The sequence below is a fragment of the Schistocerca serialis genome, chromosome 3 (assembly GCF_023864345.2).
Source record: "Schistocerca serialis cubense isolate TAMUIC-IGC-003099 chromosome 3, iqSchSeri2.2, whole genome shotgun sequence".
Taxonomy (NCBI): domain Eukaryota; kingdom Metazoa; phylum Arthropoda; class Insecta; order Orthoptera; family Acrididae; genus Schistocerca; species Schistocerca serialis.
The window spans coordinates 644,479,042-644,506,876 of NC_064640.1; the positions used below are offsets into that span (position 1 = coordinate 644,479,042).

Sequence of the window (27,835 nt, forward strand, 5' to 3'; positions counted from 1 at the left end):
CAAAGATGCCCAAGTCGTCCGAGTGGTGTCAAATGAAAGAATTGCGACAGACGGCCGAACAACCCCACATGGGGTCTACTGCCTGTTTGTTGCAAAACTGAAGATAGGCTTTAATGTAATGCTTCAATGCATTAAACGTTTGGCGAGAAAACTCGGCCAGAGGCTTCGACTGCTATAATTTCTGACAGTAATTCCCAGATTCACGAAAGAAAAAAGTAAGCCTTCCTAATATTGCAATAGAAATAATGTTCATCAGTTTCTTTGGTTCTTCCTTCTTTCTTTAGATGATATATAAGGTTCATGTTTAACATTTTTAATCATCACACCTTGATACCACAGGACTGGTTGAACATTTTGGGTCCAGACGTCCAAGGAAAATAATCGTCATCTCTCAAATGTGTCAGAACTTACATTTCAATGCATTCTCTCACTAGCTTCACTACTTCACGTAATTATGTCTGAATTAGCAAACGATCACGATAGCTAAAAATAATCATGAGATCCCCACTTTTGTGCAACTTATTTCATTTCCGTGTAACTTGAAACTGAATTTTGTACAGCGGTCTTCTGTACTACAATAAAAAAGATTTTCGAAAAAGGATGGGAACACAAATCTTGGATTTCTTTTCATTTCTTCATAAGGATAGGCAACCTTCAAAAATAAAAGAGGATTATGGCTTCGTGTAGTTCATCCGTAGTTAGCAGTACCACCAAATCGAAGGAACTTCTCAAAAATAGCAGACAATGAAAAATTCTTCCTCAATGATGGAATTTCCAATTCTTCAAGAATGATGTCACTTCCGACTGAAATCTTCCGTTTTATGCCGTACTTAGTAGGCATTTACCTTCTTATTGCATCAATATGTTTTTTGTTTACGTGACTCTCGGTCTTACTTTCTAAAACGTCATACAAACATTATATGTTAATGTCTTCCCAGACGACAAGAGACTGTCCACATAAAGCTGTAGACTCCTACGATGAACTGCTTCAAAGTAGAACATAATTTCATGAATTGGTGAATTTAGATATTTACATTGCTGGAAACAGCACATTCTTTTTACAGTTTTATTTTATTCCACATTTGCAGTGATAATCAGTTCACTTCCGGGTCGCTGGTTTTATCACAGAATTGACTAACGAAGTTCATCTATAACATTTCAGAAGATTGTAAGAGTGTTCTCATTAACTAGATGAGACCGTATTTGCATCGAATATCAAGTCCAAGATGATATTTTCACATTCGTTGTTCTTGCTTCAAAAGAAACTTTCTTCTTAACTAACTCCATTTTATCTGAATTGTTTCAGTCTTGGTGGATTTTATATTTACCAATGACATCAATCTTACTGAATAGAAAATTTATTTATGAAGACACAAAGCTTGGCAAATTTTATTATTTACCCAACAGCAAATCACTCTGAAAATGACATGATAAATACTACTGATTTAGGTAACAATTCTGAAGTGCTTTCTGATTAATACCATCAGTTTACAGAATTACAATAATCTGTAACGCACTAGCTTTCTTGTGGCTGTTATTTTTAAGAAAAGTATCATAATTAACATTATATAAATTATGCATAGCGAATTTTCTAATCATTATTAGTTCAAATTTACGATCTCATGATTTTATAAACACAACTAATGGTCTAAAACAACCAACTTCTTTTCAGCCAATAGTGCATTAAAAACTGCTAAATTTTATAACTACAGTTTTGTTCTTCTTCGTGTGCATTCTATCGATGGCACATCGACATTTTCTCGTTACTTGTTGCCTATTCAACTAGACAGCCATTACTTGGTTGATGGGAACAGCCTTCTCCTCGTTGTGAACAGCTACTTCGGTGGACAGCGCGCTCTCTCACCTCAATAAACCTACAGCCTTCACAGCAGTTGTCGGTCCAGCACTGACGACTATGACACGAAACTCACCTGAAACAGAAGACGTAAGATGTTCGGTTACGCTATCATGACATTCATCAGGAAAGAAAAGGATGATTTTTACCCTTCTTTCGCTGATTTTAGTGCCTTGTCATCAGCGAAGAATGTACGTAAACACACAACACTAATCTGCACACAGTTTAAATCAGACAACGGTGGTATTTTTCGACATCTCAAAATTGGAATGCTCAAACACACATTCTTAAATTCCCAGCAATTAGCTTACTTCATGCGCTTACAGGCAAAATAAAAATGAAAAATAAATGTGGAAAGCCCTCTCCCCCCCCCCTCCCTCCCTCTCTCTCTCTCTCTCTCTCTCTCTCTCTCTCTCTCTCATGGAGAAGACATGTGATCTCGTAAGTGCATTGTCTATGTCTATAGACGGGCCAAGAAGAAACACCTGATAATAACTCTGCACTGACAAAGAAGAATACTACACTCCTGGAAATTGAAATAAGAACACCGTGAATTCATTGTCCCAGGAAGGGGAAACTTTATTGACACATTCCTGGGGTCAGATACATCACATGATCACACTGACAGAACCACAGGCACATAGACACAGGCAACAGAGCATGCACAATGTCGGCACTAGTACAGTGTATATCCACCTTTCGCAGCAATGCAGGCTGCTATTCTCCCATGGAGACGATCGTAGAGATGCTGGATGTAGTCCTGTGGAACGGCTTGCCATGCCATTTCCACCTGGCGCCTCAGTTGGACCAGCGTTCGTGCTGGACGTGCAGACCGCGTGAGACGACGCTTCATCCAGTCCCAAACATGCTCAATGGGGGACAGATCCGGAGATCTTGCTGGCCAGGGTAGTTGACGTACACCTTCTAGAGCACGTTGGGTGGCACGGGATACATGCGGACGTGCATTGTCCTGTTGGAACAGCAAGTTCCCTTACCGGTCTAGGAATGGTAGAACGATGGGTTCGATGACGGTTTGGATGTACCGGGCACTATTCAGTGTCCCCTCGACGATCACCAGTGGTGTACGGCCAGTGTAGGAGATCGCTCCCCACACCATGATGCCGGGTGTTGGCCCTGTGTGCCTCGGTCGTATGCAGTCCTGATTGTGGCGCTCACCTGCACGGCGCCAAACACGCATACGACCATCACTGGCACCAAGGCAGAAGCGACTCTCATCGCTGAAGACGACACGTCTCCATTCGTCCCTCCATTCACGCCTGTCGCGACACCACTGGAGGCGGGCTGCACGATGTTGGGGCGTGAGCGGAAGACGGCCTAACGGTGTGCGGGACCGTAGTCCAGCTTCATGGAAACGGTTGCGAATGGTCCTCGCCGATACCCCAAGAGCAACAGTGTCCCTAATTTGCTGGGAAGTGGCGTTGTGGTCCCCTACGGCACTGCGTAGGATCCTACGGTCTTGGCGTGCATCCGTGCGTCGCTGCGGTCCGGTCCCAGGTCGACGGGCACGTGCACCTTCCGCCGACCACTGGCGACAACATCGATGTACTGTGGAGACCTCACGCCCCACGTGTTGAGCAATTCGGCGGTACGTCCATCCGGCCTCCCGCATGCCCACTATACGCCCTCGCTCAAAGTCCGTCAACTGCACATACGGTTCACGTCCACGCTGTCGCGGCATGCTACCAGTGTTAAAGACTGCGATGGAGCTCCGTATGCCACGGCAAACTGGCTGACACTGACGGCGGCGGTGCACAAATGCTGCGCAGCTAGCGCCATTCGACGGCCAACACCGCGATTCCTGGTGTGTCCGCTGTGCCGTGTGTGTGATCATTGCTTGTACAGCCCTCTCGCAGTGTCTCTCGCAGTGTCCGGAGCAAGTATGGTGGGTCTGACACACCGGTGTCAATGTGTTCTTTTTTCCATTTCCAGGAGTGTATATTCAGTCCGTGGACAGCCGGCTCCTATACAATGCACTAGGTATGAAAGAAATGCGTCAATCAACGAACATGACTACGATATGAGCTCTGAGGAAGTTTTCGTTTTAACAAAATAAATGTCACTGACTGTAAGCAGAAAGTTTTGTGAGTCATCCATACTCACTACGTCGTCGTTATTGTTTTCGTTGTAGTCAGAAGACTAGTTTGCTGCAGCTATCACACTAGTCTACCCCGTGCAAGCCTTTGGATAACAAGTTTTTCGATAACAACTGCAACCTACATCCATTTGATCCTGTGTACAATTTTTGCCGCCCCCCTCCCCCCGTTTCTCTTAATCACTAAACGGACTATTCCTTGAAGGCTAAGAATGAGGAAGCGAGAGGCACTTAGCAATCAATCGCAATCCCATTAGTTTTTATCATTCTTGCAACTCTAGATTTCGGTTGTAAATAGCCATCTTCATTTCATTTGAGTTACAATTCAAAAGACTCGCGGCAGTGTGTCAGCCTACGTTCTTACAGCTGTACAGGCAGAAGGAAACGAATGAGGTTGTTTGCAGCATGTGAAACAGCTTTAGTTGACGTCAACTAAGGCTGTTATACTTGTTGTAAACAACCACCTCATTTGCCTTCTGCCTGTACACTTGTAAGAACATATGGTGACACACTGCCGGGAGTCTTTTGAATTGTATCTCAAAAGCACTGGAGATGGCTATTTATAGCTGAAACCTAGATTTGCAAGAATAATAGAAACCAATGGGACTGCGACTGCTTGTTGTGAACCTCTCCGTATAGTCTATGGTCGCTTTAGACAACGGTAAGTTGGCTCAGGATAAGTCTTACAAATCGTTCCCTTTTCTCCCAAATCCGATTTTATGCCACCTCATTCGTTATTCGATTAACTAATCTGATCTTCCCTTCTTGTCTGAACTCCTCACCGTCCACGTTTCACTTCCGTACAAGGCTATAGTTCACACAAATACCTCGAAGAAAGACTTCATAACACTGCAATTTGTATTACAGGTTAACAAATTTCTATTTTCAGAAATGCTTTCGAATGAAACATGTTTTACTGCTACCAGTCACAATTTAATTATTTCCAAGATGCGTTTCGTAAGGCGGCGGGGGGGGGAAGAGAGGGGGGGAAGAGAGGGGGGGAAGAGAGGGGGGGAAGAGAGGGGGGGAAGAGAGGGGGGGAAGAGAGGGGGGAAGAGAGGGGGGAAGAGAGAGGGGGGGGAAGAGAGAGGGGGGGAAGAGAGAGGGGGGGAAGAGAGAGGGGGGGAAGAGAGAGGGGGGGAAGAGAGAGGGGGGGAAGAGAGAGGGGGGAAGAGAGAGGGGGGAAGAGAGAGGGGGGAAGAGAGAGGGGGGAAGAGAGAGGGGGGGAAGAGAGAGGGGGGGAAGAGAGAGGGGGGGAAGAGAGAGGGGGGGAAGAGAGAGGGGGGAAGAGAGAGGGGGGGAAGAGAGAGGGGGGGAAGAGAGAGGGGGGGAAGAGAGAGGGGGGGAAGAGAGAGGGGGGGAAGAGAGAGGGGGGAAGAGAGAGGGGGGGAAGAGAGAGGGGGGAAGAGAGAGGGGGGGAAGAGAGAGGGGGGGAAGAGAGAGGGGGGAAGAGAGAGGGGGGAAGAGAGGGGGGGAAGAGAGGGGGGGAAGAGAGGGGGGAAGAGAGGGGGGGAAGAGAGGGGGGAAGAGAGGGGGGGAAGAGAGGGGGGGAAGAGAGGGGGGGAAGAGAGGGGGGGAAGAGAGGGGGGGAAGAGAGGGGGGGAAGAGAGGGGGGAAGAGAGGGGGGGAAGAGAGGGGGGAAGAGAGGGGGGGAAGAGAGGGGGGGAAGAGAGGGGGGAAGAGAGGGGGGGAAGAGAGGGGGGGAAGAGAGGGGGGGAAGAGAGGGGGGAAGAGAGGGGGGGAAGAGAGGGGGGGAAGAGAGGGGGGGAAGAGAGGGGGGAAGAGAGGGGGGAAGAGAGGGGGTAAGAGAGGGGGTAAGAGAGGGGGGTAAGAGAGGGGGGTAAGAGAGGGGGGTAAGAGAGGGGGGGAAGAGAGGGGGGGAAGAGAGGGGGGAGAGAGAGGGGGGAAGAGAGAGGGGGGAAGAGAGAGGGGGGAAGAGAGAGGGGGGAAGAGAGAGGGGGGGAAGAGAGAGGGGGGGAAGAGAGAGGGGGGGAAGAGAGAGGGGGGGAAGAGAGAGGGGGGGAAGAGAGAGGGGGGGAAGAGAGAGGGGGGGAAGAGAGAGGGGGGGAAGAGAGAGGGGGGGAAGAGAGAGGGGGGGAAGAGAGAGGGGGGGAAGAGAGAGGGGGGGAAGAGAGAGGGGGGGAAGAGAGAGGGGGGGAAGAGAGAGGGGGGAAGAGAGGGGGGGAAGAGAGGGGGGGAAGAGAGGGGGGAAGAGAGGGGGGAAGAGAGGGGGGAAGAGAGGGGGGAAGAGAGGGGGGAAGAGAGGGGGGGAAGAGAGGGGGGAAGAGAGGGGGGAAGAGGGGGGGGAAGAGGGGGGGGAAGAGGGGGGGAAGAGGGGGGGGAAGAGGGGGGGAAGAGGGGGGGAAGAGGGGGGGGGAAGAGGGGGGGAAGAGAGGGGGGAAGAGAGGGGGGAAGAGAGGGGGGAAGAGAGGGGGGAAGAGAGGGGGGAAGAGAGGGGGGAAGAGAGGGGGGAAGAGAGGGGGGAAGAGAGGGGGGAAGAGAGGGGGGAAGAGAGGGGGGAAGAGAGGGGGGAAGAGAGGGGGGAAGAGAGGGGGGAAGAGAGGGGGGAAGAGAGGGGGGAAGAGAGGGGGGAAGAGAGGGGGGAAGAGAGGGGGGAAGAGAGGGGGGAAGAGAGGGGGGAAGAGAGGGGGGAAGAGAGGGGGGAAGAGAGGGGGGAAGAGAGGGGGGAAGAGAGGGGGGAAGAGAGGGGGGAAGAGGGGGAAGAGAGGGGGAAGAGAGGGGGAAGAGAGGGGGAAGAGAGGGGGAAGAGAGGGGGAAGAGAGGGGGGAGTGGGCCAGCGAGTGGGTGGAGGGGGGGGATGAGAGACAGTGAGAGAGAACACTTGGATTATGATACGAATATTATACGCATATAGATACACTCTTAATAATATAAAAAGATCTATATACTGCCAAGCTGATAGAGTGTACAAAATGTTTGTGTGTGGGTGAATCTGTTGTGTTTTGTGAGTCAGGCCACTATTGTTCATGTGTCAGTATGCCAATTTAATAAAGTAGGCTGCTGATAAAAACAGAGATTACACTGGCGTAAAAATTGTTACTTTTGTCACTTAGGACAGACTCCGGCTGTTTTCTTCGGTGTTTGTATATTTGGAGCGTTTAAAGGGTGCCTACTTTTGTGACTTTAGGTTGGGTATGTAGAATGTTGATATCTGTCTTATTAACATGTTTTGTTTTAGGCATGTGAGTGGCTACTGCCAATCTGTGTTTTTTTTGTTTTTTTTCCCTAGTGCTCACATGTATTACTTCAATCTAATCTCAAACGATCTACCGATCTCAACAGCCTACAAGGGTGAACGGAAATGTAATGCCTCCGAATTTTTTATGTGGAAAATCTTAAAGCTTTTCAAATCAAAGAAACTTTAGTAACAGTCTACACCTCTATTCTTCACGTCTGCATGTTTACTTCTCAACATAGTCACCATGCTGACAAACACATTTCTCCCAACGAGAGACCAGTTTGTTGATATCGTCACTGTAGAATTTTGATGGAGACAGAACCTCATCTCTGCTTGAACCGCTTCATTGCTACTAAAGAGAACTCCTCGAACGTGTTGTTTAAGTTTCAGAAATAGATGAAAATCGGATGGGACCAAGTTGGGACTGTATGATCGACAGTCAAGGTGACAACCGCGGTCTCCGATTGTTGCATATGTTGAAACACTTGTTTGTGGTTTCGAATTGGCACGCTGAAAGACAGGGTGTTCCACGTGTCGACGAACTCTTCGAATTGGAAACTCAATTACAGCACGCTGTTTCTCGCGCACCGACGTATTGACTATATGCACCGCAATGTTAAACGCTACAATTCAGAGCTCTCAAGCGGCAGATGGCTTTAAATATGTAGACAAGAACAGAGGCGTCGTATGTTAATAACGTTTGTTTTGGTTAAAAAGCTTTAAGAGCTTTCACATAAAAAATTCAGAGGCATTACTTCTCAGGACGCCCTCACAGAAAAACAGCCCAAACAAGTTTGTGTACACCTGTACGGTCTAGTGGGTTTCTTGTGCTGCTGTTATGAGGTAATTTGTGCTAATCTTTTAGTCAATGATGAAAAATATGTTGATGTCCTCCTGTTCTGAGACACTCCACCCGATACGAGGTGTTACCAGAAACGAGATTGTGTGGAAGAACTTATTCTCCGAGTATTTTTTGTGCTGTAACTGTTTCGATATTACTGAGTGCTTCAATGGGTCGGCTGTAGCTACTTTCAATGGCTATTTGTTTTATTATTGCCAATCCTTACTTGTATTTGACTTCAGAGACTGCTAGTTGGGCTGTTCTGTTGATCATATACCGGAACGCTGTCTTTTGTGGACTGTGGGTTGTGGATGGTAGAGTACGCGCGTCCATCTGTTGTTTACCAGTTAATAACGAGCATTGAGCTTTACCACTGACATTAGTCAGACATTAATAAGAAATTGGGCTGGCTGATGACTCCGTAGCCAAATGCCAACAAAGTAAGTACATTCAAAAACTGCAATTAGTTCTAGAATTCCAATTTTCTCGATCTCAATTCAATTGCTCTAAAGGCTGGCGACCCCTTTAGATCGTGAGGATAATACTACAACCCTATTAGATTTGCGAATAGGTGATTTCCTTTTTATTAGTCATGTTCAAATGGCTCTGAGCACTATGGGGCTCAACATCTGAGGTCATCAGTCCCCTAGAACTTAGAACTACTTAAACCTAAATAACCTGAGGACATCACACACATCCATGACCGAGGCAGGATTCGAACCTGCGACCGTAGCGGTCGCGCGGTTCCAGCCTGAAGCGCCTACAACCGCTTGTGGCTCCCAGCCCGGTGCCGATGTTTCGATTTCCTGCCGATTAGGCGTTTGCATGCCTTTTTTCTGTTTATTTACCTGATAAACTTCTGATAATGTCTCGAGAGAATGTTTGTACCCCAGTTTTATAACTTCCCGTCACTGAAAAAATGCGATATGGTCAACGAAAGTTGAGCCAGAGACTAATGTGTGACTTGCCAACAAAACGAATTATTGTTCTAAGAGGCATGAAAGGGAAGGAAGATTTGGGTTTAATGTTCCATCGACGACAAACTAGGGATGGGAAAGTTTGAAGAAGGAAATCGGCCATGCTCTTTTCTAAGAAACGAGTCTGGTATTCTCCTCAATCGATATATGGCCAACACAGGAAACTTTAATCTGGATGGCAAGAACGGGTGTGAAGCCGATTCACCCTGGATGCGACGTGGGTGCGCTGCGGCGTTCTGTTCATCTGTAATCACGATACCCTTTAGTGGTGTTGTAAGGTCTGTCGACCTGTCCGGCATCACCGCAGACAGTAATAGCCAACAGGATAACCTAGGTTGGTATCTCAGTCTCCACATGCTGGTTTGACTTTAGAGTCATCCCCGAAGTTATGGCGATTCAGCCGAAGGCACGTTCAGTAGTTTCCGTGTGAGATAACACCCACCCCACACAGTGCAGTATCATCGCTACATCAGATCTAAACTTCAACGCTTTCTCCCGTTTCTCACAGAGTTTGTGTGAAAAGGAAGTAAGAGCAAGATAACCTCTGATGATCCATCAGATAATGTACGATAGCTATAAGTAACAATAGCGAGTAGTAAAAATATTTAAAAAATTAGACAGGTAAGATACGACGCCCATATTACGAACCTAAATTACACCGTAATGTATTATGTTACTGCCCTCTATTTGTGAACTGCATGTCAGAATTTGTCATTGTCATAATTCGTACTCAGAATGCGAACACCGAACGGTCCTTTCGTGTAATTACAAAAAGACATCTTATCTGGTACAGCAGCACGAGTCAACATCCTTATCGGAAACGTGGGGACCTTTGCACCACTGATCCGCTGGGCCGCGATAGCTGACTCCCTACCATCGAAACCGCCATTATTCCCACACATTTCGTTCTACCAGCAGAATACCTGCCTCAGTACACATGGCATCAAGATTTAGTGTGCAGCTACACCTTACTGGCATGAATTTCATAGTTTCGGGATTCGGTCCTGTTTCTTGACACCAGGAGGGAGATATTGCTTCTACATTCACATCGATATTCCGCAAGCTACCGTGCAGCGCGTAGCGGAGGGTACCCTGTACCACTACTAGACTTTTCCTTTCCTCTTCCACTCGCAAATAGAGCGAGGGAAAAACGACTTTCTACATGTCTCTGTACGAGCCCTAATTTCTCTTTACTTATGTTCGTGGTCCTTAGGCGAAATGTAAGTTGGCGGCAGTAGAATTGTTCTGTAGCCAGCTTCAATGCCGCTTCTCTAAATTTTCTCAATGGTAATGGTCGAAAAGAACGCCGCCTTCCGTCAAGGGATTCCCACTGAGTTGCCGCAGCACCTCTGTAATACTTTAGTGATGTTCGAACATATCGGTAACAAATCTAGCAGCCCGCCTCTGAATAGTTTCGTAGTCTTCCTTTAATCCGACCTAGCGCGGACCCCGAACCAAACATTCCTGAAATTCACCCAATACACAGGAGTCGGACCTTTCGCCTTCCCTACTACAGTCCTTACATTCTCTTTACATTTCATATCGCTTTGCAGCGTTATGAGTAGATATTTAATTGATGTGACTGTCACAAGCAGCACATTACTAATGCTGCAATCGAACATTACGGGTTTGTTTTTCCTACTTATCCGCATTAACTTACGTTTTTCCACATTTAGAGCTAGCTGCCATTCATCACACTAACTAGAAAATTTGTTTAAGTCATCTTGTATCTCCTTATAGTCACTCAACTCAGACATCTTAACGTATACCACAGTATCAACAACAAATAGTCCGCCCCCAGTAGCTGAGTGGTCAGCGCGACAGAATGTCAATCCTAAGGGCCCGGGTTCGATTCCCGGGTGGGTCGAAGATTTTCTCCCCTCAGGGACTGGGTGTTGTGTTGGCCTAATCATAATCATTTCATCTCCATCGACGCGCAAGTCGCCGAAGTGGCGTCGGATCGAAAGACTTGTACCAGGCGAACAGTCTATCCGACGGGAGGCCCTAGTCATACGACATCATCAAATAACCGCAGATTGCTGCCCACCTTCTCTGCCAAATCATTTGTGTGTATACAGCACAATAGCGGTCGTATCACACTGCCCTGGCCGACAAGGGTGGCCGAGCGGTTCTAGGCGCTACAGTCAAGAACCGCGCGAGCGCTACGGTCGCAGGTTCGAATCCTGTCTCGGGCATGGATGTGTGTCATGTCCTTACGTTAGTTACGTTTAAGTAGTTCTAAGTTCTAGGGGACTGATGACCTTAGAAGTTAAGTCCCATATTGCTCAGGGCCATTTGAACCACACTGCCCTGGGGCACTCCTGACGATACCCTTGTCTTTTATGAACACTCGCCGTCGAGGACAAAATACTAGATTCTGTTACTGAAGACGTCTTCGAACCACTTACGTATCTGGAAACCTATTACGTATGCTCGTACCTTCCTTAACAGGCTGCAATGGGGCACCGTAACAAAAGCTTTCCGGAAATCTAGAAACATGTAATCTGCCTACTGCCTTACATCCGTTGTTCGCAGTTTATATCACGTGAGAAAAGGGCAAGCCGAGTTTCACACCAGATATGTTTTCTAAAACCATACTGACTCGTGGAAATTAACGTAGGGATATTGGTCTGTTATGTTGCAGGTCCGTTCTTTTACGCTTCTCATACACTGGAGTCACCAGCGCTTTTTTCCAGTCGCTTGGAACTTTGCGCTGGGCGAGAGGTTCGCAATAATGCAAGCTAAGTACGGGGCGAATGCCGTAGAGTACTCTTTGCGAAAGTGGATTGGGATTCCATCCAGACCTGCTAACTCATTTGCTTTCAAATCTTTCAGTCGTTTCTCTGCGACAGGAATACTTATTACTATGTCGTCCATACGAGATTCTGTCCGATTGTCAAATGACGGTATGTTTGTACGATGCTCCTGCTTGAACGATTTCTCTAACGAGAAATTTGAAACTTTGACTTTCGTTCTGCTATCTTTAACCGCCACACCAAACTGGTCAACAAGAGAATGGATGGAAGGCTTAGCTCCACTTAGCGATTATACACAAGACCAGAATTTTCTAGGGTTCTCTGCCAAATCTTTTACTAATGTAGGACGGTGGTAGCTGTTGTATACCGCATAGATCTTATCGCAGACGCACGAATCACTACAAACCGTCGCTTGTCGTCGTTTGTAGGTTCTCTTTTAAACCTAGAGTCCAACAGCCTCTACTTCCTCAGGATTTTGAAAATTTCGTTATTAAACCATGGTGGGTCTTTTCCGTACTTTATCTACTTACTGGGCACGTAACTCTCCAGGCCACAACTACTCACATATTCACTTAAGTTAAATGAGCACAGTGTACATATTGTCTACAGGAAACATTTATTCTTGCTAAAGTCTTTAACTTTAAATGTCTTTTGATAAGGCGACATTGGATCCTACAGTTACGTATTAGGTACATCCTTGTACCCGTGTACTGTGGTACGTACGAAGGATGAGCACTGTCACACTCATGCAAAAACGTCAGGTTGGATTTAAAGATGCATAGATCCGTTCCGTTCCAGAACTGGTCTTATGTACACGCACATTTTTCAGTTCTGTTATTTCTGGTCGTTTACGAAGGAGGTTATGTACTTTAGTTGCCTTTTTACTTCACATTAAATACAGCTATATCGACAGGCAAGCCTCGGGCTAGAGAGAGAGGAATGGTTCATGTTGGTGAGAAAAAATTAGTTGCTATATCCACCTGGAATAATTCAGGTCAGGACTGTCTTTTAAAAAATTAAAAAATGGAAAAAGTGAAAATTGAATAAATTTTTCAACTGGAAAGATCGCTAAAGTCATTCATTCATATCTTACTGGTTTCGGCAATTCTGTCTGGCCATGTTGTAAAGTGGTGATGAAAGTGAGCACTTGTAATCGGCACTGTAACATACATGCACTTACTGTACTGAGGGAAAAGACTGTGTAATAACGTAAACATGTGGTAGATCCGAAGATGGCAACAGTAAATTGCCGAAACCAGTAATCTATATGAATAAATGATTTGAGCTATCTGGGCACTTAAAAAATTTATCAAGTGTTCATAATACTTAAGATCGCCCCCTACGCTGACGATGTCGGAAGTGTACTAGAAAAGTTACTTTCCGATTACGTATTTCAGTTTATTCTAACTATGATATGTGTTTCTTTTGCAATTGTCTATACAGCATTGTAAGACTTTCGTCTGAAAAGTTTTTAAGGGTGTTGCAAGGGAGACTGTTCTGAGAAACAACAGCTAAGAAGAAAATTCGATAGGTTGCGCCGTTTCCAGTTTATCTAGCAGTAAAGTTAACCAATCTGGAAGTCTTGCGCGCAGCTTCCAGCAGCCTACCGAAGACAGTGTCTGCTACGGTCGCAGGTTCGAATCCTGCCTCGGGCATGGATGTGTGTGATGTCCTTAGGTTAGTTACGTTTAAGTAGTTCTAAGTTCTAGGGGACTGATAACTACAGCTGTTAAGTCCCATAGTGCTCAGAGGAATTTGAACCATTTTTTTGAAGACAGTGTCGCCAAACTTCGTCTTCGTTTGGTTTCCTCAAACCTAAAAAACTAAAGTTTTTCTAACCTAGCTTCTATTTATTACACCCGCAACAGGCACATTTTAACTGGTAATGAACATCTGAACAAGTCGTAATTCACGGACCCACAGGTTTTTTTTTTTTTTTTTGTGGTTTTAGGGCGCACAACTTCAATGGTCATTAGCGCCCTTACTACGTTAAGAATGCACCGCGAGGCACAAGTTTAAAACAACAACTAAAAGGGAAAACACGATAAAAGACAGACTGATAGGCAGAGGATTAAAAAACAGCATCATCAAATGTCCTTAGAGAGGTGTGTCAAATTGATAAAACGAAGGACACGAGCAGCTGCTCGTGGGTCATCTGCTAAAATGGCATCTAAAGTACATGGCAGGTTAAGATCGAGACGCAGTGTGTTGAAATCCGGACAGGACATTAAAATGTGGCGGACCGTCAGCAATTGCCCACATGGGCAGAACGGCGCCGGCGCAGCCGTCAGCAGATGGCGATGGCTGAACCGGCAGTTTCCAATGCGTAACCGGGCCAAAACGACCTCCTCCCGCCGAGAAGGGCGGGAGGAGGACGTCCAAGCCGCGGGAAGAGGTTTCAAGACCCGAAGCTTGTTGTCTGTAAGTGCAGCCCAATCGGCATGCCACAGCGATAAAATGCGCCGACAAATGACCCTGCTACAGTCTGAGGAAGGGACACAACAAGAAGCTGTCCGAGGCTGGAGGACCGCAGCCTTGGCCGCGGCATCTGCAGCTTCGTTCCCAGGGATACCGACATAGCCAGGGACCCACATAAAGCTAACCGGAGAACCGACGTCCACCAGCTGCTGAAGAGAGCGTTGGATCCGGTGCACGAAAGGGTGAACCGGATACGGATCACTGAGGCTCTGGATGGTGCTCAGGGAATCGGAGCAGATGACATAAGCAGAATGTCGGTGGCGGCAGATGTAAAGAACAGCCTGGTAGAGGGCAAAGAGCTCAGCTGTGAAGACCGAACAATGGCCATGGAGCCGGTATTTGAAACTTTGTGCCCCGACAATAAAAAACACCCGACCCCGTCATTGGTCTTTGAGCCATCTGTATAAATGAAGGTCCTATTGATGAACTTTGGACGAAGTTCAACAAAACGGGAGTGGTAGACCGAACCGGGGGTAATCTCTTTTGGGAGCGAGCTGAGGTCAAGGTGAACGCGGACCTGAGCCTGGAGCCAAGGTGGCGTGTGGCTCTCGCCCACTCGAAAGGTTGCAGGGAGTGAAAAATTAAGGTGTTGAAGGAGGCGACGAAAGCGAACTCCAGGGGGTAGCAGGGCAGAGACATACAACCCGTATTGACGGTCGAGAGTCGTCAAAAAAGGAGCGATAAGACGGGTGGTCGGGCATTGACAGTAGCCGACAGGCATACCGACAAAGCAGTATATCGCGCCGGTAGGTGAGTGGCAATTCGCCAGCGTCAGCATGAAGACTCTCTACGGGATTAGTATAAAACGCTCCGATCGCAAGTCGTAAACCCCGATGTAGTATGGAGTTGAGGCGGCGTAAGATGGATGGCCGTGCAGAGGAGTATACGAAGCTCCCATAATCCAGCTTGGAGCGGACGATCGACCGATATAGACGAAGCAGGACGGTTCGATGCGCTCCCCACGACATACCACTGAGAACACGGATGACATTTAAAGAACGGGTACAACGGGCAGCCAAATAAGACACATGTGGAGACCAGCTAAGTTTCCTGTCAAATGTAAGACCTAAAAATTTTGTTGTCTCCACGATTGGGAGAGCAACGGGAAGGTGTCGTAAGGACGGTGGGAGAAACTCTTTGTAGCGCCAGAAGTTAATACAGACCGTCTTCTCGGCAGAAAAACGGAAGCCACTGGCGACACTCCAGGAGTAAAGACGGTCAAGAGAACGCTGAAGACAGCGCTCCAGGACACGTGTACACTGCGCGCTGCAATAGATGGTAAAATCGTCCACGAAAAGGGAGCCTGACACATCAGCTGGGAGGCAATCCATTATTGGATTGATCGCGATGGCGAAGAGAGCGACGCTCAAAACTGAGCCCTGTGGCACCCCATTCTCCTGGCGAAAGGTGTCTGACAGGACAGAACCCACACGTACCCTGAACCGTCGATCCATTAAAAAAGAACGAATAAAAAGAGGGAGGCGACCGCGAAGGCCCCATGTATGCATGGTGCGGAGAATGCCCGCCCTCCAACAGGTGTCGTAAGCCTTCTCCAAATCAAAGAACACAGCCGCGGTCGGGCGCTTCCGCAAGAAGTTATTCATAATGAAGGTCGACAAGGTAACCAGATGGTCAACAGTAGAGCGGCGTCTACGAAATCCACATAGTACATTGGTAAGTAGGCGTCGAGACTCGAGCAGCCAAACCAATCGAGAGTTAACCATTCGCTCCATCACTTTACAGACACAGCTGGTAAGCGAGATGGGTCGATAACTGGAAGGCAAGTGCTTGTCCTTCCCCGGCTTAGGAATCGGGACAACAATAGACTCGCGCCAGCATGCGGGAAAATGTCCCTCAATCCAGATGCGATTGTAAGTACGAAGAAGAAAACCTTTACCCGCAGAAGAAAGGTTCTTCAGCATCTGAATATGAATAGAATCAGGCCCTGGAGCGGAGGACCGTGATCGGCCAAGTGCGTTTTCGAGTTCCCGCATGGTGAATGGGGCATTATAACTTTCACGATTCGAGGAGCGGAAGTTAGGTGGCCTAGCCTCCTCTGCCTGTTTGCGGGGGAGGAAGGCAGGGTGGTAATGAGCGGAACTCGAAACCTCGGCGAAAAAGCGGCCGAAGGCATTGGAGACATCCTCAGGGGCCACAAGGACGTCATTCGCGACCGTCAAGCCAGAAACTGGTGAGTGGACCTTAGTGCCAGATAGCCGGCGCAGGCCACCCCAGACAACAGGAGGAGGAGTAAAACTGTGGAAGGTGCTTGTGAAAGCAGCCCAGCTGGCTTTCTTGCTTTCTTTAATAATACGACGACACTGAGCACGTAATCGTTTATAATTGATACAATTCGCCACTGTAGGGTGGCGTGTAAAGGTGCGTAAAGCACGTCGACGAGCACGTAAAGCGTCTCTACATGCTGCAGTCCACCAGGGGACTGGTACGCGACGTGGAGAAGAAGTAGGGTGAGGGATGGAATATTCAGCAGCAGCGAGAATGACTTCCGTGAGGTGTGCGACGTGACGATCGCAGCTTGTGAAGGTTTGATCCTGAAAGGTCGCCCTGGAAGAGAAGAGCCCCCAGTCTGCCTTGGAGATGGTCCAACTAGAGGAGCATGGAGAGGGGGTATGCTGCAGGAGATGGATAACACACGGGAAGTGGTCACTGGAATATGTATCAGAATGTGCATACCACTCAAACCGGCGTGCAAGTTGGGGAGTACATATAGAGAGGTCTAAATGGGAATAGGTGTGAGATGTGTCCGGAAGAAAAGTAGGGGCGCCAGTATTGAGGCAGACAAGGTTGAGCTGGTTGAAAAGGTCTGCTAACAGGGAGCCCCTCGGGCAGGATGCTGGAGAGCCCCAAAGGGGATGGTGGGCATTGAAGTCTCCAGTTAACAAAAATGGTGCAGGTAGCTGAGCAATAAGTTGCATCATGTCCGCCCTGATAACGGCAGATGACGATGGAGTGTAAACGGTACAAATGGAAAATGTAAAAGTGGGGAGAGTAATGCGGATGGCAACTGCCTGCAGGCCGGTGTGCAACTTGATGGGATCATAGTAAATATCATCCCGGACCAGCAACATAACCCCTCCATGAGCCGGGATACCTACCACAGGGGGTAGGTCAAAACGCACAGAGGTGTAGTGTGCCAAGGCAATTTGATCGCATGGGCGTAGCTTCGTTTCCTGGAGGGCTACGACGAGCGGACGGTGCAAGCGGAGCAGCAACTTCAAGTCCTCTCGATTGGAGCGAATGCTGCGAATATTCCAGTGAATAAGTGCCATCGTAAGAAAAGGAAGATAAAAGAAGGGGTCACCTCGAAGGCCGCGGAGGGCCTGGCTTCGAGCGAGCATTGCCGCCGCTATCAGTAGGCGGACAGTCTTCGTCCATTGGGTCTATAGGTTCATCGGCCATCTTGGGAAGATGGCCGGGAGGAGCAGTTTCCTCCGCCGGTGGACGGCCAGATGTTCGGCTACCAGCGGTGCGGCCAGGCGAAACGGATGACGGCCTGGGGCGGCAACCGCTGGGTGGCGCAGGAGAAGAAATGCGCCGTGGCGGAAAAGGAGAACTGTGCTTCCTAGGAGCCTTCTTGGAAGGACGTTTGGTGGAAGTACCGGTCGAAGGCTGGGAGGTCGAGGTACGTAGGAAGTCTGCACGGGACGGTTCCTTCTTAAAGGCCCGTGCATCTGACTTCTGGGTCTTTGTCTTGGCAGAAGCTGATGAAGGTGCTTGTGTCTGAGGGGTGACGGGAGGAAGAGGAGACGTCGACCGGGCGATCTTAGCACTGGCCGAACGGACGACCGTGGTGCTGAAGGTCAGATCGCATGTCTGGGTTGCCACCTCCCTGGTAGTCCGAGGAGAGGCGAGGACAGTACTGTATTTCCCCGCTGGGAGCAGCGTGGGCTTCCTACTAGCAAATAGCTTGCGAGCAGCCGAGGTGGACACTTTCTCTTTGACCCGAATTTCTTGGATACAGCGTTCTTCCTTATAGACAGGACAGTCGCGGGAGGATGCGGCATGGTCACCCTGACAGTTCACACAACGAGGAGACAGAGGTGGACAGTCTCCCTCATGGGCATCCCTGCCACAAGTGACACATTTAGCCGCATTGGAACAAGACTGTCGAGTGTGATTGAAACGCTGACACTGGTAACAGCGCGTAGGTGTTGGGACATAGGGGCGAACAGAAAACTTCGTAGCCCGCCTTGATGCGCGATGGCAGCTTAACACTATCGAAGGTCAAGAAAAGTGTCCGGGTCGGTACAAGGTCATTGTTGACCTTTTTCATGACCCTATGGACAGCCGTCACGCCCTGCTCAGCGAGGAAAGATTGAATCTCCTCGTCAGTCAGTCCGTCGAGGGAGCTAGTATAGACCACACCACGAGACGAATTCAAAGTTCGGTGAGCCTCCACCCGCACAGGGAACGTGTACAAGAGTGTGGCCCGAAGCAGTTTTTGTGCCTGAAAGGAGCTCTCAGTTTCTAGTAATAAGGTACCGTTACGCAACCTGGTACAAGATTTGACAGATCCGGCAATGGAATCTACGCCCTTCTGGATAACGAAAGGGTTGACAGAGGAAAAATCCTTTCCGTCCTCAGATCGAGAAACGACGAGGAACTGTGGGGCAGGCGGTAGTACTTTTGTCACTGATGGCTGGTCACGTTTCCGTTTTTGGGCAGAAGTCGAGACAGATGGAGTGAAATCCATTGCGGAGGAATCCCCCATAATTGCCAGCGTCTCCGATGGCACGCTCCTTCCTTGTGGGGACCCTCTCAGAGGGCACTCCTGCCTTAGGTGAATGTTTACACCTCAGGTCACACCTCCCGAGAACCAGACGGAGGGACCAATCGGCATGGTCAGAAGGTATCAGCTCAGGCAATCACCCCTCCCCGGGCCTGGCCTTTACCAGGGGGTACGCGCGTGCCTTACATGTCTACCCAGGGCGGGGAATTACGCGTTACCCCGTCACCGGCTACGCGTGCGAACGCGTGGGTCGTCCTTCAGGCACGCACAGGGAGGAAGGAAGAAGAGGAAAAGGAGGAGAGAGAGGACAGACTGTCTCAAACGCCGAGGCGGAGACCAGAGAAGGCAAGGAGAAGAAGGTAATGAGAAGGCAAGGAGAAGAAGGCAATGAGAAGGCAAGGAGAAGAAGGCAATGAGAAGGCAAGGAGAAGAAGGCAAGGAGAAGAAGACAAGGAAAGGAACCAACCAAAGGAAGGAAGAAACGAGAAGTGAAAAAGCAAAATGACCGCAAATAGAGGTCGTGGAACCGTCCGTCTCCGGACGCAGGCGCTAACGACCCCCTTGAGGGGGTGGGACTCCTTTTAGTCGCCTCTTACCACAGGCAGGAATACCTCGGGCCTATTCTAATCCCCGGACCCGCAGGGGGGGGGGGGGGGGGACCCACAGGTGATATGTGCATTACAGCATTTCAGCGCGTGCAAGTAATTGAATTTTTCGCGCGACGATCTGGTTGGGTAATTTCAATGCTAAAGAACTCGGAAAAGGCGTAAAGTGTCGAATTTTTTTTCTTAACAATTCTTTCTCAGCACAGCCTCCCCTGCAACACCCTTACAAGCTTTCCAGACTATTTCGGACCACCTTGTATATCACTGCAAATCCGTATTGGCGCCATGTACATGTCAACGTCTCCTCTGTGCTTTCTTACAAGGCCATTATGGCTAGTGGAGTATAAAACTTATGTAGCAGACAAAGCTAATAGCAAAATGACTGCTAGGATGACTCGTCTACCGCACACGGTCCGCCTGCCACGAACTGAACGCCGGTGTCTCGCTTCCTGCAACAGCTGCGGCACATTTTCACACAGTGCGTATCTCAACAGCTGTAGCACATATGTGCAGAGGTCTTCGTTTCCGGTACTGACAGCCCTTCCCAGCTTTAACCTGAGCGCACTACCGGTAGTCTCTCTCTCTCTCTCTCTCTCTCTCTCTCTCTCTCTCTCTCTCTCTCTCTCTGTCTCTCTCTTTCTGCCCCCCCTCCCTCCCTCCCTCCCACTCGCGTCAAAAGATACATTTGATCGCATCAGCTATGATCCTCCGATAAGTAATTATCATCGCAACGAAACACTTAAAATGAGACTGACTTGTTAAGTTCCCATCGAAAAAGGATTTCACAGCCACGGCGCACTGTAGAGTTGATTATTTTTTTTTTTATAATGGTAGTCAATATTAAATGAGAGATAAACTGATACAAAAGACGGAAAGTCATTAGAGCTGCATTCCTTCGGGATCGATGACTCGCAAAGTCGAAAAATTCACTCGCTGCAAAAACGTTGCTACGTCTTCGACAGTTGTTATGGAAGTCATTCTTGCACATTAACCTACTGCCTTACTTATATTTTCCCCATATTCGACCCTATATTTTGTTTTACATACTTTCCTCAATATAATATAATAATTTTCACACGTATTCCTTGTAAATCTATCCTTACTATTTACTGATTTATTGGAGAGGGGGAGTGAAGATAATACTGTTTTACAAGTTTTGTTGGTATGGTATACCAGAAAAAATACAGGAACATGCAACGCTACTAGACATTTCTGAAACTCAATTCCGTGTATAAGTTTTCTTCTTCCTTGTTTGCACATTAATCGATTTCTGGAGGGTGTTTTCTTGATGGGACTGGGAAGGGGATGAACGTTACAAAACCTGAGAAAGATTGCTTAAACTCACAAAATATAGAAAGGAATCGAGTGTGTTACAACACCACTAAAAAGATCAGTGTCTCAGCTTCCCAGTGGTATATAACATGTCATGCCATCTGTTAACAGAGAAGAAGAAATATTAAGCAGCAGCTACAGCTGCTCGGCCAGTCTCACTGCCGACAATGTAATAACAGACTTGAAACCTGCGGCAGGCTGTGAAATCAATGGCTGACTTTCCTGTTGAAAAACGCCACGTGCCGTTATCTCAAAGACAGTCATTACCTTTAGTTCGCTATTTGTTCAGAATATTAGAGTAGAAAAAACCGTGTTATATCTAATAAGGTCCCCAAACCACAGGGGTTTCACAGCTGTGCCTCAAAAATTTTTATTTACTGATTCATTTATCCTAGCAAAATTATAGACTCTCTCTTACATGTAACCAGGTAGCCTTCATATTTTGAGCAGCCGACTAAGTTGACAGAGTAGTGTCGCCACGAATCTCGTCTGGCCACAGCCATCCTTACCAAGCAATAACATGATCAATTAGACCATTCAGGTCGACACATTGAGATTACAGCGAGATTCACCTGAAAATGCTACGTTTTGCCACTAGTCACACCAACGACAGCTCCAAATGCCTAATGTACTGTAAGGTTTTTGTGTTTTCTGGACAATGTAATCCGACGGCATGGCATGCGTCCAGGTTGAACTGTCTACGCGGACTCGATGTAATCCATTGGACTGCTGTAGCGCCGAGCAAATGTAGAACGAAAGTGTACGGTCACCTTGTGCGATGGTCGCGTTGCGTCGTACAGCGCATGCTCACTGTTCCATTTCCAGAAGACCGTTCGACTTCACATGCTGATATTACTGATACTGTGCCCTTTGGCGACAAAAAATTATACTATCAGTTCATACATCGATTGCCGGCTCTTCATGGGGACGATTTACTTTTTCGGTAATATAAGAGAGAGCGCTGCCACGGGGAAGTTTACGCCCTCTCAATCATTCATTCATTCATTGATGGTACATTTTACTATATTTTCGCAGTTCGTTAATTTAGTGCTATCCTTTCTAAATATATCAACTTTCCTTCATTTTAGTATGGATGGGATTTCAAAAAGGAGATGTACTTACTACTGTTAAATGATCCATTATAAACTGTGAAATAAATACGGAATCAGAATGGCAAATTCTCTGTATGAATTAATTATGAGAATTAAGGAAGAAAATAATTCCTGATTGCGTCCAGCAGCCACATACCGTAAGTATCGAAATGAGAAACTGCAATGAAAATAAGTTGACTTTGTGCATACATTATTCTAATATGACATGCCAACAGCGGGCAATTTTAGTTTGTCAGCAACTGGTTGAGACTTGCACGTGATTGTACAGACGGCAGACAAAGTGAGATTCGTGCTAGATGGTACAAAGTACGTTTTTACAATTATCGAGCAGCTAGACAAGTCGCAGAATTGAGAATTGCCAATATCTCTCGCTAACAAACAAGCTAGAACTTTGCCACTCTATTTTGGTACCGGGAGTAGTGGCAGGCGACAATTCTCATATACAGGCAGTGACTGCTTTCGTTGAACTGTTACTAAGGGAAGAACAATAAAAATATGCTTGAACTAGAACACATTCGACCATGTAAATGGGAATGTTGATAACCTATAGTTGAAGATACTGAACAGGCACGCTCAAAATAAATAGCTTACAATCAAAATCTGCCCGATGCAACGTCAAGCGGAAAGATACGTATCGGGTATTTATTCAAACAATTTTAAGGCAAAATTTTATCTTTTGGATTATCAAATACTCACAGGAAGTTTTGGTTCTTTGTACTGTCAGTTTACGAGTAGAAATCATCTCTTCCGCCAATGAATGAGCATCCTGGTACTGCAGTAGTAGATACAATAAAAATAAAATCCCAAATTCTGCCTTTCAAAACGCTTTCAAGGCCTGAATTCAATATTCGCTATAGAAAAAATGCATCAGCACGATCAGGATAAAATTTATATAAGATGGTATTCGAACCAAACGTTGCTGTCGCTCAGACGAGTTCAATCATTGAGCTACCAGCATATTACACGCTAGTCGCCCCAACAAAGTGGTATCTCTTGCCGTTGTTACGAACCGCAATAAAGCACCTCTTCCGAATCTATACTCGTAAGAATGAAACCGTGTCTTTTTTGTCTGGGTTTGCAGGGTGGAAGCAATCCTTGTAGAGTGTGGACTGTAGCTCGCCAGAATGGTAAAATTTTATAATGTTGAAAGTATCTGCGTGAATTAAAACATAATTTTGTTTCGTTCACTGCACAGTTTCGGCTGTGTAGCCATTTTTTAAAGGTTTGCACTATTGCAGCCCATAAAAATCGTCATATATTGATCAGAGTACAAAAATTCATCAAACCACACAAATTATAATTCAAACGCACAAAGTTGGTTACATTACCGGACTTCACAATGAAAGGCATGGCAGCTGCTGTCTAGAAAACTACTCATCCATCATACCACTAGTATTTTATGGATGTACTGGAGTACTTACAGTATGTGATCAAAAGTATCCAGACACCCCAAAAAACATACGTTTTTTCTTATTAGGTGCATTGCGCTGCCCTACTGCCAGGTACTCTGTATCAGCGACCTCAGTAGTCATTAGACATCGTGAGAGAGCAGAGTGGGACGCTCCGCAGAACTCACGGACTTCGAACGTGGTCAGGTGATTGGGAGTCACTTGTATCACACGTCTGTCCGCGAGATTTCCACACTCCTAAACATCCCTAGGTCCACTGTTTCCGATGTGATAGTGAAGTGGAAACGTGAAGGGACACGTACAGCACAAAAGCGTATAGGACGACCTCGTCTGTTGACTGACAGAGACGGCCGACAGTTGAAGAGGGTCGCAATGTGTAATAGGCAGACATGTATCCTGACCGTCACACAAGAATTCCAAACTGCATCAGGATCCACTGCAAGTACTATGACAGTCAGGCGGGAGGTGAGAAAACTTGGATTTCATGTTCTAGTGGCTGCTCTTAAGCCACACATCACTTCGGTAAATGCGAAACGACGCCTCGCTTGGTGTAAGGAGCGTAAACATTGGCTGATTGAACAGTGGAAAAATGTTGTGGGGAGTGACGAATCACGGTACACAACGTGGCGATCCGATAGCAAAATGTGGGTATGGCGAATGCCCAGTGAATGTCATCTGTCAGTGTGTGTAATGCCAACAGTAACATTCGGAGGCGGTGATGTTATGATGTGGTTGTGTTTTTCATGGGGGGGGGGGGGGGGGGGGGCGCTTGCTTCCCTTGTGGTTTTGCGTGGAACTATTACAGCACAGGCCTACATTGATGTTTTAAGCACCTTCTTGCTTGCCACTGTTGAAGATCAATTCAGGGATGGCGATTGCATCTTTCAACACGATCGAGCACCTGTTCATAATGCGCGGCTTGTGGAGGAGTGGTTACAAGACAATGACATCCCTGTAATGGACTGGCCTGACCTGAATCCTATACAACACCTTCGAGATGTTTTGGAATGCAGACTTCGTGCCAGGCCTCACCGACCGACATCGATACCTCTCCTCAGTGCAGCACTCCGTGAAGAATTGGATGTCATTCCCCAAGAAACCTTTCAGCACCTGACTGAACGTATGTCTGCAACAGTGGAAGCTGTCACCAAGGCTAAGGGTGGGCCAACACCATACTGAATTCCAGCTTTACCGATGGAGGGCGTCAAGAATCTGTAAGTAATTTTCAGCCAGGCATCCGAATACTTTTGATCACACAGTGTAAGCTCAGTGTCGGAGGCACACGGGGAACAGCACATTGCCATCGTGGGCAAGGTCCTACAGGTGGTGTCTTGCTGTTGCCTTACTTCGACCCATGTCAAGGGTATAACTGAGTGAATGTGGTCAGTGCTTTGTATATATTGTTTTGTGTATGTACTGATAGTGTAAATGGGAGACTCTTCTAGTACACACAGATCCACGTAGAGAGTTCCCAACAACCGTTTCGTTCAGCCTTACAAAAAAGGGGATGTGAACTAATGAGCTGGCAAAATCCATACGGAAATTTCACCCTCGAAAGTAACTTTCACAGCGATTTCTAACAGACCAACGTATTGGCAAGAAAAAGGACCATCGGATGTGAAGCTCCACATAACTGTTAGATTCCTGGAGTCAATTTAGTAAAGTAACCCAGGCTGGTGTGTCTGTCCAATAAGACGACAAAGCCTCACAGTTCAAACCCCGTATCGCCCGCCGGTGTGGCCGAGCGGTTCTAGGCGCTTTATTCTGGAACCGCGCGACCACTACGGTCGCAGGTTCGTATCTTGCATCGGACATGGATGTGTGTGATGTCCTTAGGTTAGTTAGGTATAAGTAGCTCTAAGTTCTAGGACACTGATGACCTCAGATGTTAAGTCCCATGGCGCTCAGAGCCATTTGAACCAAACTCGTATCGCAGACACGATTCCGCACAGGAAGACATTGTTTCTTGCGCGACAGCTGGTGTGGCGCCACCGCACGGTGTCCAACCTAAACGCTGGTGGTCTCGCCCGCTCCTCCGCTTCAGAAGCCGCAGGAGGGGGTCAGCGAAGCCTCTCTTCGGGAAAAACTGGCCCTTTTTTTCCAACGTGGTCACTCCATTGAGTCACTACCGAGCTAATAAAACTGCAATACTCTCGCCGTTATTTTCTTGTGTAATCTATGTATTCTTTCTCCGTGGTTAGCATGCTTCTGACAACAGCAGCCCATAATTGTGGATTCACGGCTTTTCCCACATTATGAGCCTGATTCGCTTCCTCCCGTGTTTCTTAAAGAGCTATATATTGAATTTAACTAAACTAAAGCATCTCCGTTACACGTCAGTAACCCTTCCCCCTGCCCCTAAATAATTCCAACGCCACAACTGAAGCACTTGCTATAGATTGCGATCACCAACGCCGAACGGTCAAGTGAGCATACAATTTTGCAGATAAGCTTTAATTTACCTTTAAAGTTGCGGGAAGGAGTGAAGAGTTGCCGCTACCTTTGTGATCGATCGTACCCCATCTTCTCAATTAATTAATATCGTCACAAGTGTTGACAAAACAATCATATAATTCCTTCCAGAGCTTCACAGGTCTGGATCATTGTATCCCATCTCCAAGGTATTACAATATGAATTAAAGGGACCGAGAGCGTAAAATCCTGTGCCTGCCCGCGTGCATAACGTCCCTATTCGGCAAATGAGTTACTATCAACAGCATAATATACCCTCACACTATGAGATACTTCTGAAAAATTTGCAACTTAATCAAGGAATGGGCTCAAAGCTTGTTGATCAGGAGCTAAACGCCACCACGGTCGTCCTATTTTCGGCGAAATCTCTTCCTTTATGAGTACTCGATCGTTCTACCTGCAAGGCAAGCGGCACCTTGCGTTGTGCGTCAGTCGCCAGCGGGGTACTGCTACGTCATCTGGGAACTCGCCGTCTCCGCATGCTCGGCCACTCGATACGCAAGTGTCCGCCGCTGCCCATTTAAGTGGTAGCTCGTCAGTTGGGTCTATTGCTGGGTACAAGTAGATGATACGAGCGTAGAAACGAGAGCGAGTCCAAGAGTTCACAGGTACAACCGATGACTCCTGACATCCGCTACATACACAACTTTTGGGTATGACTATTATTATTTACTATTGCATTGACTAATCTGTTAGCAGTGAATATTGTTCTGTTTATACGTTTATTTGCATGTATATATGTATGCACGTTTGTATGTATGTATACATGCATATATATGTGTGTGTATACAGGGTGGCGCCAAAAGTCACTGGTCTCTGGGCACTGACTGAAACAAAAGATTGAATTTATGTTTCATTACAGATACAAAAAATACTTTCAATTATTTTTTTTGTACAAACTGTTTTCTGCCTTCATTAATACATCTTTGAAATCTTTTTGGAACACTGTTACATACTCTATGGCACAGTGTGGTACACCGTCCAAATCATGAAATGAGTCGTGTATGTAGTTTTTAGTTCAGCAATGGTCTGTGGCTTTTGAGAACAAGCAGAGTCCTTGACGACACTTCATACGAAAAAATCCACGGGCGTGATATCTGGTGAACGTGGAAGTATGACAATATCTGCCCTTCGACCAATCACATTTCTTTGGAAGGTTTTGTTTAAAAAAATCGCGGACGATAGTGGTATAATGTAGCGGAGCACCATCGTGTTGAAAGTAAATTTCATGATAGTTTTCAGCACATGTAGTAAGTTTTGGTACCATGCAATTCTGATGCATATCCAAATAGTTAACTCTTGTCACTGTTCCTTCGAAACAATATGCTCCAAGTACGCCGGATAATGATACTGCCCACCAAACACTCAGATCAGGTTGATTGTCGCTATACCAGTAAGTGCAGTTATGTCTGTTAACTTGTCCGCTTTAACTTCAAATTGGCCTCGTCAGACCACACAACTTTATTGAACAGGTTAGGATCATATTTCTGTTGTTCAAACATCAATTCACATAACTGAAAACGTCGACTTGTATCATCTTCAAGTAACACCTTTCGTAAATGTGGGATGTAAACTTTAGACTTCTGTTTGTGTAACATTCTTTGCACCGAGTACAAGTGCGTTCAATTAACGATTTAAAATTTTAGAGAACCTGATGCTAAATTAAAAGTTACCTAATTTCATGATACCTTAGCCATGGCTAACTAAAGGGATAAAAATATCTTGTAAACAGAAAAGGGAAATGTATCTCATAGCTAGAAGGAGTAATGACCCAGAAACAGTGAAATATAATAAAAATCTACTGCACTGTATCAAGAAAAGTTATTAAAAAGTCCAGAAGTATGGCCACTACGTCTGGGATAAGCGCATCTGATAATAAAATTAAAACAATTTGCAATATTATTAAAACGGGAACAGGGCAACCGAACGCACAGGA

The 27,835-nt window shown here is 46.8% G+C and overlaps 1 protein-coding gene across 1 annotated transcript in view; it reads right to left on the reverse strand.

Annotated features, from left to right (window-relative positions):
• Positions 1-1,434: 1,434 nt before the first annotated feature.
• The window catches only part of LOC126470530 (liprin-alpha-2-like), a 163,375-nt gene continuing 136,974 nt past the window's right edge, over positions 1,435-27,835 (reverse strand). Inside the window, exon 2 of the mRNA XM_050098448.1 lies at positions 1,435-1,931. Within this exon, the coding sequence (XP_049954405.1) occupies positions 1,914-1,931 (18 nt within the window). The 3' untranslated portion in view covers positions 1,435-1,913. The remainder of the gene's footprint in view (positions 1,932-27,835) is intronic.